The sequence below is a fragment of the Cololabis saira genome, chromosome 8 (assembly GCF_033807715.1).
Source record: "Cololabis saira isolate AMF1-May2022 chromosome 8, fColSai1.1, whole genome shotgun sequence".
Lineage (NCBI taxonomy): Eukaryota > Metazoa > Chordata > Actinopteri > Beloniformes > Belonidae > Cololabis > Cololabis saira.
Window position 1 is genome coordinate 14490981 of NC_084594.1, and position 13485 is coordinate 14504465.

A 13485-nucleotide genomic window follows, 5' to 3' on the forward strand; every position below is an offset into this window, starting at 1 on the left:
GGTTCATTGGGGGCCGCAGAGATTTGGCAGGAAGGCAAAAGCGTCTTCCATGAGGATCTTCATACTCATTTAAGCTTGTTATATGTTGTAGAGAGGTGCTGTTTTGTGACCTCAACGCGCAGTCATTTGTCAGCAAGTCATAGTAATTTTCTTGACTTTCAATCCAGTATGCATGCTTTTTAATCAGTTAATTTACTGTTGCCGCATCCAGCCGGTATTTTCCTGAAACTGATGCATTAGCTGCTAATTTTTAGCTGTAAAAATTTGCAGAGAATGAAGATTTTTCTGGCATTTTACCTCATGCACACACCAATGCCAAAATCCTCCCTATCCAACCAACAACCAAAAAAAGAAAACCTCAGTAACTTGTCCGACTTGAGATGTTGTATTAGGAGTCAGTTTAAAAAAAAAAACAAAACAACAAAGTTTATAAATGATTGACTCGATCAACTTATTGCAGTGTTTCAGGATTTTCTGAACGGATCACATTATTAATGGCATGAGAACACATCTACTGCAGTGCAGCACTGACACAACTGACACATGATTGCAGGAGCTGCGAGTGTGAGTTGTGGCACTAGTGCCACCTGCTGGTTAAATTTATAACTGCACGACAGACCATCACACTCTTTCAGCATCAAGTTTCTTTAACTGCCTATGTATTGTGTTTTCTGCTCAGGTCCCATCAGCAGCATCCTAGTTAACAAATATGGCAGTCGTCCTGTGATGATGGCAGGAGGATGCCTGTCTGGAATAGGCCTTATTGCTGCCTCTTTCTGCAACTCTGTTGAAGCCTTGTACTTTTGCATTGGCATAGTAGGAGGTATGTAGAACACTAAATACTTGTTGTCATGACTTGCCTACTTTTTTCAGCTGTACACTGTTATGTTTTTAAAAGTTTTTACATGAATCTGCCTTAAGTATATGCTTACAATTGTTTTTCGTTTTGATACTTTAAGGTTTGGGATTGGCTTTCAACCTCAACCCTGCCCTCACAATGATTGGAAAGTACTTCTACAACAAGAGGCCAATTGCTAATGGGCTTGCTATGGCTGGGAGCCCAGTCTTTCTCTCCACTATGGCTCCCCTTAACACCTGGCTTTTTGACCAGTTTGGCTGGAGAGGAAGTTTTTTGATCCTTGGTGGTATGCTCTTCAACTGCTGTGTTGCAGGTTCCCTCATGCGGCCTATAGGACCAAAACCCAAACCTGTGGAGAAGACCACTGAGAGCAGGACTGTAATGCAGACCATTAACAGCTTCATTGACCTCACTTTGTTCAAACACCGTGGATTTTTACTCTACATCGTGGGCAATGTTGTCATGTTTTTTGGACTCTTTACACCACTTGTGTTTCTCTCCAATTATGCCAAGAGTGAACATATCCCGAAAGAGAAGGCAGCTTTTTTACTCTCCATCCTGGCTTTTGTTGACATGTTCGCCCGCCCGTCCATGGGCATGGTGGCCAACACCAAGTGGGTCCGGCCCAGAATACAGTACTTCTTTGCTGCCTCTGCACTAATGAATGGCATATGTCATGTTTTAGCTCCAATCTCAGTTGACTACACAGGCTTTATCATTTATGCCCTCTTCTTCGGGTTTGCTTTCGGCTGGCTGAGCTCAGTGCTGTTTGAGACTTTGATGGATCTAGTGGGACCCCAGCGCTTCTCGAGTGCTGTTGGCTTGGTCACTATTGTGGAGTGTGGTCCAGTGTTGTTAGGCCCCCCACTGCTTGGTGAGTACACGCCATGAGAGGCCATTTTAGTCACGTATTTGTAGTTACTAAAGATAATAGTAACTAAAATAATGATGAAATCTGACTTTTTTTTTTTTTGTCTTTTACAGGAAAGTTCAAAGACATCTACAACCATTATCATTACACTTACCGGTGCTGTGGGATCATCCTCATCGTATCCAGTGTCTTCCTGTTTGCGGGCATGGGACTCAACTATCGACTGCTGGACAAGGAGAAAAAAGAGGAGGAGAGGCAAGCCAGAGTGGGAGCTAGAGGACAAATGTCCGGCCAAGACGAGGGTGCCAAAGAGGGGGTAGAGGCCAGGAACACAGAAGACTCTGTCTAGTGCTCTGCATCGTGCCAGCTTACTTTTTTTTTTTTTTTTTTTTTTTGTCAAGAAGTGTAATGTTCTCAGCGAGGTGTACGTCCATGAAAAAGGATTCCTATGTTGAAATACTTCACAAGCACATTCCCCTTCTTTTTCATTGTGCTGTTTTTGCTGCCTGCCAGTGAAATCATGGACTAATTTACAACTGTGTTAAATATTAACACGCCTATTAAATCCCTTTAAACTCAAATAAACCCACATCAAATACATCCTTATATTTACATTAAGACAAATTGCTGTCCAAGTTTTCTTAGCATTTTGTTAGTTTCATGATATAGCATTTCTTTATAGTCAGGAAATATACCTTTTACTGAAGACCTTTATAGATACCGTAGGTTTTAACTTTTAAATTTGTAACTATTTTTCACTAGTGTAGATCTTGATCTTTGTATTTAACTTTTTTTTGTTTTTTTGTTAGGGTTTTTTTTTGCGTGTGTGTATAATTACACTGTCCTTCAGTTTCCTTGCCCCAGGGACCTCGTGGTGCAGTGGACTAAGGTTTTCAAGAATCCGCCCTGCTGCCTTTTTGTTCATTCACTTTTCTTTTTTTTTCCTTTTTGTTTGATTGTGGGAGAAGAGGGTGGAGGGGTGGGTTCAGTTTGTATTATGATTTGTCAACTATTATTGTCTTTATCCAATACTTTGTCTGTTACCAAGATGGGAAGATGTGCCAATAATGGTGAATTACATAGTAGCCTAGTCTGTACATATGAACCCATGCCAGTCGGAGTCGAATAAACCATTTAAATACCATTTAACGAGACTGAGTTTTCTGTTTCTCATCAATCTCAGAGTTGAAGACCATCATATTGAAGACCAATATGTTCCAACACAAAAGGTGAAAGACAAAAAATTGAGGTTTTAACGGCTCTAACCATAGACATATATACATAGACGCCTCATCGACCGCTGGGGCGCGAGAAATACTGACGCCATCTTGGACTGGTCATCCTACCCATACGACGCATGAACATGAGACAGAACAGTATTGAAGATGCCAGAGCACTGTGCCGCGTATTCCTGTACAAATCTGTGAACAATTGCGACCAGGGATAAAATAAATTTAAAAAAAATCTAAAAATAAGGCTGCAACCACATTGCCAAAGACTTCCATCTGAGAGACACACCATGGAGCAATTAGGGTTAAGACCTTGCTCAAGGGCCCAAGATGGTTGCCATTCCAGGGCTTGAACCAGGGCCCTCCAGACACAAGCCCACCTTTGTAGCCACTATATATATATATATATATATATATATATATATATATATATATATTTTTTTTTTTCTTCTCAAAATCAAAATCCTTTTTTTCCCAATTTTATCACCCAGTGCTCAACCCCGGCAGCCCCTACACTGAGCCCAAGTCTCCTCCTTACTTGAGGAGTGAGCAAGCTGCTTCTTTGAATTGAACCCAGGACCTTCTTGCTGTGAGACGGCTGCCCTACCAGCTGCGCCACCGTGCCCCTCGATTTTTTTAAATTTTTTTTTTTGAGAATCCCTTCCATTGCCAAAGCAAAATTGGTATTGTAACTAGAATATTGATATCGTATCAGAAATCGTATCGACTTGGGACCTAGTGTATCGGAATCGTATCGGGAAGTCAGTGATAATACCCAGCTCTAAAGAGAGAGATTAATGTGTGTGTGTATATATGTATATATATATATATATATATATATATATATATATATATATATATATATATACATATATATATATATTATATGGAGATATTTATGGATATACATAGATATATATGGATATATGTTTATCATCGTTTCTTCATATTATTAAAATAGCTGAGTTTTACACAATCTGCTTCTGCTTCTCTATCATATAGTCGTGTTTGTACATGTACTGTATGTGTGTGTATTATATAGGGTGTTTCCCCTACCATTGTATAGGCATGGCGGGAATGCCAGGCCAACGAAACCCCCCGCCAGGACTAAAAAAAAATGTAATATGCCAAAAATAAGCGGCGTATCTATCCATTCATAAATCAATGATCATTCACGTTTAGTCCGCACTGCGCTGTTCTGCAACGTGAGTTAACCTGCTTCTTTGCCTAGTAATGATGCAAGTACCGCTGCTGAGAGCGCGGGCATATTATTATACATTATGGGATGTATAGAGTTTGTAGCTAGCCAACTATGGCGCCGTCAAAAAAAAGAAAAAATATTGCGGGCGACAAACGACATAATATAAAGAATTTTTTCTGCCAGACTCCGGAGCCACGGGAAATAGAGGAAGGGAGAGTAACAGAGGCAACAGAGGAAACAATGACAGGTGCAGGTGAGATGGGAGAAAGAGGGGCAGATTGCAGTGGAGAGGGGGGGCTGCTCAATTACCCTTACATGAGTACAGGAGCAGAGCTGTGCACTAACAAACTTATTTTATCAGGAATTAATATATTTCATCCAGCAAACTGACGTTTTGCTGATTTGACTTTCGTTTTGCTCACGTGAAACACGTAACTGATGTTTGAGGAGCTGGATGGTCCGAACGATTTTATTTGCTACATTGATCCAAAGCAAAATAATTAAAAACTGTGCTTATTAATCACAAAATACAGTTTAAACATCCTGACCAAATCCGCTCCAACCCGGTGTGTCAGTGATCAGCGCAGACAGACTGCAGCTTAGCCTGATTTATGGTTCCGCGTTAAATCGACAGCGTAGGCTCTGTGTTGGTGTAACGCGGAACCGTAAATCAGCCTTTACCGTCGCTAACACCGGTCCGACTGCCGACCCCCGTCCGACTGGTGACCCGGTAAAAAACAACGCATCTAAACACAGAACATCTGGCTGTGATCCCGAATGGCTTAATAACCATAAATACAGCCCTTGGTTGTACCACACTCCCCATGGTAAATTTCCAATTTGTTGTTTAGCTTACATTTTTGTTCTGATTGAGCTTCTTTTTTTGGTAAGCAATAATGATGACTAGAACCACTAAAGGTTAATTTTTTCCCCAGGCATTGTCAAATGCATGTAACTCTGTTATAACAAAACGGGAAAAAGAAAAATCTTCTACAATGTTTAAATTATTTACAACTGATATAATCTCAATTGTGAATAGGGATGTTCTGTCGCATATGCCATCAGCACAAGCAGCCCGTTAAAAGAGGACCATCCCAGAGGGTTTTCATAGAGATCCCCTCTGAAATGCATAGAAAAGATGTGCTCAATGCTCATATGGGGTCAGACCAGCACACTGCAGCCTTTAAGGCCCATGCAACTTTGGTTAAAGATTAGATTAAGCCTAATGATTTCATTGAAGTGATATACAGTAATTCAGCAATATAGGCCTACAATGATTTTTAATTGTTATATTGCTGCATGTCACATTTCCAATATGCCGTCCCACGCGCCTCGTCTTTTTAGGGTTTTTTCGGTGGGTACCACCGGGCCTGAAAAAGATTCTAGGGGAAACACTGAGATATATATATATATATATATATATATATATATATATATATGTATCCTCCTTGAACCGCCACCATATCGTGGTGGAGGAGTTTGAGCACCCGAATGATCCTAGGAGCTATGTTGTCTGGGGCTCAATGCCCCTGGTAGGGTCTCCCAAGGCAAACAGGTGCTAGGGGACGGGTCAGACTAAGATTGGTTCAAAAGACAACCTCGCTGCCCTGTGGGTTAGTCTTGGAAGACAAAAGGCTAGGGGAGCACACCCTGAGAGAAAAGCAACGTGATGGCAGAACGCGTAGGCGGGACTCGACAGACTGAGGAACCAGCTGCTGCCTGCAACTGGGGAGGGTGCTGGTCTTCTTGGGTTTTCCTTGCCACTGGAATCCACCCTCCTACAGCCAAGTAGTGCTATTGAGGACTGCGCAACACCTGTGGCACTCTAAAAACTCTTTGTTACCCACGTTCTCCATAAAGAACTCGAGTCTAGCATTGGTGTTGCAGTGGATTACAGGTTGGATGGAAACCTCTTTTAACATTCGGAGACTCCAAGCAACCACTAAGCTATCCAGAGAGCGGGTCCTTGAGCTGCAGAATGCAGACAACTGTGCTCTTGTGGCGCATCTCCAAGCTTGGACCACATATAACCGTCACATCAAGGCCCTGGAGCGCTTCCATATTGGTTGCCTCCAGCGTATCCTTGGCCTCACCTGGCGTGATCATGTGCCTCATACTGAAATACTTGCCAAGACCAACTGCAGGAGTATTGAGGCCATGATCACTCAGCACCAACTGCGCTGGCTCGGACATGTCATCCGGATGTCCGAAGACAGACTGTCTCGCAGAATACTGTATGGCCAGCTACACCATGGACGGCGCCTGATAGGTGGGCCCAGTAAGGTATAAGGATCACTGAACACCTCACTGAGGAAGTGTAAGATCAGGCCTGAGGACTTTGAGACTGCTGACCTCGACCTGTGGCGGCAGCACTGCCATGAAGGTACACACAGGCTGGAGGAGGACAGGACTGCCAGGAGGCAACAACGGAGATTCAGGAGAAACACACCCTTGACTGCCAGTAACACTACTACAACTACAACCTACACAGGCCCTACCTGCAATAAAATCTGTGGTTCCAGGATAGGGCTCTTTAGCCACCAACCAACCCACCGCTAAGGACATAAGTGGACGTCATCATCGATGGACAACCAATGATATATATATATATATATATATATATATATATATATATATTGTGTATCATGCTAAATAGCCTACCTATACTACTTACATGCCAGAATATTCTATTACTGTTACTGTAGATGTATGACATTTGCAGAAAAAAACAACGTGAAAATCAGTTTTGTATTCTGCAATTCTGCAGTTTTTGTATTCTGCAAGGTTAATTCTGTGAGGTTAATTGTCACATTTATTTTACACCAAAGTAGCGTTCTGCTCTATTGCTTTTCTTCTTTTTTTTTTCGTTGGGAATTTACGCCAAACTATCCAGCTGAATGCAAATTCATTTTCAAGTAAAACTTAAGAACCTCTGAAGCTTAAAAACAAATTCCGAGCTAACGGGCGTAGCCAATTAGACATTAATTCATTTCAGCTAAATGAAAGTCGGCACATTTTACCATACGCCTCACGTGTCTTTTATTTAAAGAACAGGTTTGTAAAGGGATAATTACAGCAATACCTATTCTTAATTAGGATGAAGAGAGACCGAGGTTTTACCTTCAATTTGTTGGTACCCCGCGGCCAGGTAAACGCTGTTCAGCCTCAGGAAGTGGTGGACAACGACGTGGACTTGAGAATGCTGAAGGAGGTAAGTTAGAGAATAAAACGCCTAAGAGTTGGACTTCCTTTCATACGAAATGCAGTTATAAACTATGAATAAGCGTTCATAAACACATGAAACCAAACTCTTGAAAATGTTTCCCTCATACACACACTGGTGAAATAATCTCACAGATACAACTGGAAATTTCAATTGAAACAGAAGTTGGTTGGTTAGCGCGACTTTATAAAGCAGGCACTGCCCATCACAGTGCATCAATATACTACTACGCAGAGTACCATAATGTGACTCCAGTCACTGATGGAATAATGCATTTTTAAGAACAGTCAACAATCTCAAACAAACTCAAGTGTGGTTTGATTTAAATGTGAATACATCAAATGTACTGTTCTTGATGATTGATTTCCTTCTTGTGTTGGAGCTGTGCTGCTCTTTAAAGATCGGCATTGATGTTGAAACAACTCTTTCTTGCGGCACACAGGACCTCCTGTTGCTATATTGTTTTCTTTATACATTTCAAAAACTGTTCTTGCCACCTTTGCCAGTTAAAAAAGAACACACTATAGACAATACAAATCTAACAAGTCAATTTATTTTGACATTCAGAATGGAAATTGTCTAAATATTTTTCAGAAAAAGCCTTTCAGAGTGTAACTTTATCCATTTGTAAAGCGTCCGTCCATTTAATATAAATTAATACCTGAAGAAAGGTAAAATAAAACTTGTTTGATCCAAGCTACAAAAGCGTAGATACATGCGTAGACCATATATATATATATATATATATATATATATATATATATATATATATATATATATATATATATATTTATTTATTTATATATATATATATATATATATATATATATTTATTTATTTATTTATTTATATATGTATTTTATGACTATGTGAACATTTGCTCTTTGACTTACTTAACTTTGACCAGGGAAAGCTGCACTTGCATGAGAGCCCTCTCTATTGGCGGAAAACACTGAAAACGGTCAAGCCCTGGATTTAATGAGTTCATTAATTCAAGTAAACAAGATATATGTACTTCCATCAAATGTATTTAGTGTAAACATATCTGCCATATTTCAAGTGAACAATAAGAAATGTGCATTCTTGAAAATGAAATGATTCAGCAGCTTATTCAGGCTGGAATCTGGATAGGATAACTTAAAAAAAAAAAAAAAAAAAAATGTAATTAATCGATTCCAAAACGCATCGCGATGCATCGACACATCGATGAATTGCACCCACCTCTAATATATATATATATATATATATATATATATATATATATATATATAAATAATTTAATCATCGGGGTGTAACGATACACTAATCTCACGATACGGTACGATACACGATATTGAGGTCACGATAACGATACGATACGATATTATAGCAGTATTTTTTTAACAACTTTGAATGAGGAACATATGACTGGAAAAAAATGGTCTTTTATTTGAAAGACACAAAATACAAAACAATGCTGTGCGTTTGCCCTATTGTTACAGTTTGTAATGCTTTATAACTGTTTAAGTTTTAAAGAGAAAACCAATCCAACCCTTTTCCACAAACTGAAATAAAAGTAAATGTCAGGTTTGCATTATGCATCTTCAGTTTCATACAAGTAAAAATATGTTGCCACAAACTGAATAGTTTCTCTCATGTATGATTTGACTTTTTTCTTTTCCAGAAATGTAACAACTAAAATTAAATAAATAAATAAAAGTAAATAAATACATACAATTTTACATCATAAAAAAGATTGATTCATGCTCACCTTATAAGTGTAAGAGGAGATTTATTTTTATTAAGAAGGTTATTTTGGTAATTCAGGGTTTATTAATTTATAAATATATTCTTTATATTCTGTAAATCAGGGACTATAATTACACTAGTCAGTTTATCTGTAGTTGTTAGTATGTTTTAGATTGGGCGGAGTGATACAGTGGGTGCTGTGTTGATGTTCTAAAATCCTACACTGTTGAGGGACATTAAAGTACACTCAAACTCACGCAAAAGTTGTCCTGTGTTTATCCTACTCACGACCCAAAAAAGGTTTAATTTAATAAGGTACGGCTTAACTCTCTCTCAAAACGGGACTAGTTTCTTCTGAGCGGAGTAAGATTTTGGTCCGCTCGGTCACAGTCGCGGTCGGATGCGCGTTACTAGTCAACACAATAGATTAATATTAATAACCCAATATCGCGATACACTTTGTCACCTCCACGACACGTATCGTGACGTTTTTGTATCACGAAATTTCATTGCACGATATATTGTTACACCCCTAATGAGCATCAATATAGTTTTAGAAAAAAATCTTTCTACTTATATGGCTCTCTTGCATCTTACAGAAAAGATTTTATATGCTTTTGAGAAAAATGAATACACTTTAGGAATTTTCTTATATTTATCAAAAGCTTTTGACACAGTTAATTATCGAACTTTATTATCAAAAATGTCTCGTTATGATTTTAAAAATAAAGTTTTGCAATGGGTGGAAAACTATTTGCACAACAGAGAGCAATGTCATTTTTATTGATAAATTGTCACAGCGGGATGTTCTAAAATGTGGAGTTCCACAAGGGTCCATTTTGGGTCCATTGTTGTTTTTGATATACATCAATGATTTACCTAAAGCATCTAGTATTTTGTCACCTATCTTATTTGCTGATGACACCAATTTTCTTGTTACTGACACTAACCCTGACTCACTCATTGATAAGGCTAATTCAGGGCTCATTCACTGTACTCAGTGGTTTCAGTTAAACAAACTATCACTCAATGTTACAAAGTCTAATTTTATCATCTTTAAGAATAAAAATAAGAATCATAATTCAGCAAATGCTAAAATTGATATTATAAGTATCAAACAGGAATCCTGATGTATAAAGTCATAGCTATGCTCTCCGTTAACTTTACCCAGACATTTTCATAATTATTTTGAGTTTAATTCTTATTATCATTCATACTCCACAAGGAGTAAGGAAAAGGAATGATTTGCATATCCCCTTCTGTAGAACCGCAGTTGCTAAATTTTCATTTATGTATCAAGGTGTTGTGCTGTGGAACAGTTTAAAACATCTAAGTGAAACATGCTCAACATTATCTGCATTCAAAAGAAAGCTGAAAAAAAAGTTTATAGATTTTTAATATATCTGTGTTTTTCATTCACCATTATTCAAATATGTTTCTCAGCTATTTAATTGTATTCTGAAGTATTGTATAACTCTGAGTTATCAGTTACACTGTATAGGCCAGTGGTTCTCAAATGGGGGTACGCGTACCCCTGGGGGTACGTGAAGGCACTCCAGGGGGTACGTGAGATTTTAAAATATACATATATTTAAAAAGTAGCATCCATGCAAAAATCCTTAAAAATAAATATTTCATAATTAATTGAGGAAAATATAAGTCTAAATTCATAAAATTAATTTTATCTTCAGGAGTAGGCTATTCAACGTATTATCCTAAAACCGCAGTATCCCCCACACCAGGATGGTTCCACCTAACCTGTTAAATGCCACGTGGCTTCACCTGTCAATCACTTGGACCAACGATGGAGTCGTGGTTGAAGCATAGCAGCAATATTTTTATGTTTAATAAATCAGTTACTGATGGCACAGTGCTCTGTTTTAGGTATTTTTTTTTTACAACCAAAAGCGCTTTGCGCTGGTTAGGGGGTACTTGGCTGAAAAAATATTTCACAGGGGGAACATCACTGAAAAAAGGTTGAGGACCACTGGTATAGGCCTATGTTTTGTGCTTATATGGTTTTGTTAATTATTGTTTTTAGGAGGGGCGAGCTTATAAGCCCTTCTGCTTTTTTATGACCTCTCCTGCTCATCTTTTCTTAACTTTTTTCCTCCGTGTAATGTTCCTGCGCATCTACCCCCCCTCCTCCTCGGTGGGAATGTCTTATTTTCCCCACACACGGCTCTGTATCTCAATTACAACATATATTCGCAAAACGTTTGTCAGATCAACTTGTACCAAACAATCTGGCAAACGACAATAAACTCTAGCATGTACACCAATATAGTATATTTAAATTACCAGTGATAGAGAATAGTAGACACGGCTCCCAGTTTCCACGGCAGGAGATTACTTTTTCTACGTCCTAAGAACGCTTACTATCCGGTACCACCAACGCGATGCGCCACCTAGCGGCTTGGGTGTGAAATAGCAGGGAAAAAAAAAACAGTGCCACTTATTTTTTGAAATGCATCTATGGAGGATTTTTTGTGCCAAAATTAAATAAATAAATACATCATTAATTAATTAAAATGGGAATTAAATATATCATTAATTAATTAAATGTGTCATTAATTAATTAAAATTAGAATGAAATATGTAATTAATTAATTAAAATACAAAATACAAAATACAACAAACTGAGTTTGACGAGTGAAACTGACAGTTTTACATTTACATTTCATGATTCAGCAACACGAAATCATTAATTAAATGTGTCATTAATTAATTAAATGCTGAAATAATAGATATATATTTTTACTTAAAATGAATTGTATTTTAATTAATTAATGATGTATTTATTTATTTAATTTTGGCACAAAAAATCCTCCATATGGTTAAGGCAAAGATACTCTGTACAGAAGATCACGCATTACCGTTTCTGCCAATGGTATGAAATGGTATACACTGGACTGTCTCCTAAGTGGGTGTGGTCGCCCCTCTCCCCACATAGTTTTGGAAGTGTTGTGAATGTGTGTGTGTGTGTGTGTGTGTGGATGGACAACACTAGATACAGTACAACTTTAATATTTGCGCCTTATTTTGTCGCTTGTTTTTTTTTATCTGCTACCTTTGTCTGATATCAACCCAGTACAAGATCATCTGATCAGTCTAATATTCTTTTTTTCCCTTCCAAAAAGACTTCAACAATAACAGTAACAGTATTATTAAGCAAAGAAGCAAGTTTTATTTTAGTCTTAAATTTCAGTTTATCCAATCAGAAAACGACGTTGGCAGTTCTGCAGTGACCGAGGACTCTGAGGAGAGCTATGTATTGCCAAATCTCACGAGAGTGTGTTGCTCAGACAGAGACAGGTCTCAAACAAAGTTCATTTTCTCCTAATTTGTTGGTCTGAAAATTGCCATTTTGGTGTCAGAATGTTCAGAAGATATATGGCTTTTGAAAAATGGGTCCCATATTTACTAAGGTTACTATGGGGCGAAGGAATTGGTAATAATCTGTGCTTCACTTTTCCCATAGGACTCAATAGACTCAGGACCTGCTGTTAGTCTCCTAAAGGGGCAGGGGAGTGGGGAAACCCACGTGACACAGATACAGGAAACCGAACCGTAGTGGGGTGTCTCCATGGATCTATTAAAATAACTGGATACGAGACAGGAAAATGGCTGCCGTTCATTTCAATGTGAATTGCTCACCTAGCGCATACGCCGAAAAAAGTTCCTGACTTCCGGGTTTACTTCCGCGTTATGGGGCCCATAGAGCATGCGCAGTTGAGTCACCTCCCATGATGCTCTGGGGCCTCCCATCATGCCCCGGGGCAATGACGCAAGTATTAATATAACATGTATTAATATAATATATCAATTAATGTATATAATTACATGTATATTATTACATATATTATTAATGTATTAATATAATATAATTATATAATATATATTAATATAATACATCCATGGAGTGCACAGACACAGCCGTGACGTCACGCCCAGAAAGAGACTTTTCTTTGACTTTTCTGGCCGTTAGAAAACATTTTTGACGGATATAAAGTCCATGACTTAAAAATATAGAATACAAAGATTAGTAATTAACGGTGATTACAGCTGGAGGTGTCCTGTGAACAGTTTTAGAGGCTTCTCTTTTATTATTGCGGCCTATGGGAAAAAAGCTTTCTGGGCCCCATGGGATTTTTTGTTGCAGTACCGCAGCTGGCCACTGGGAAAAATTGGCGTGCCTGCTGAGTGCGAGACCGGGGGCCTGGGTGTCTCGTTTATAAAACGTCTCTGGTTAAGGAGTAACAACGGATAATCTGGTTTGTGATTGGACTGCCGTACTGCGGAAGTTCAGGTCGCAATGCATGATAGGATATGCAGTTTCAACGATCTCGCTTAAATCTCGACTTTATGACAAAT

General features: G+C 38.5%; 1 protein-coding gene across 3 annotated transcripts in view; it reads left to right on the forward strand.

The window, feature by feature from the left end:
- The window catches only part of slc16a1a (solute carrier family 16 member 1a), a 47932-nt gene extending 45058 nt beyond the window's left edge, over nucleotides 1-2874 (forward strand). For all 3 annotated transcript variants that reach the window (XM_061726826.1, XM_061726825.1, XM_061726824.1), the window contains 3 exons: nucleotides 680-823; nucleotides 960-1733; nucleotides 1844-2874. In XM_061726826.1, the coding sequence (XP_061582810.1) occupies nucleotides 680-823; nucleotides 960-1733; nucleotides 1844-2079 (1154 nt within the window). In that variant the 3' untranslated portion in view covers nucleotides 2080-2874. The remainder of the gene's footprint in view (nucleotides 1-679; nucleotides 824-959; nucleotides 1734-1843) is intronic.
- The last annotated feature ends 10611 nt before the right edge of the window (nucleotides 2875-13485 follow it).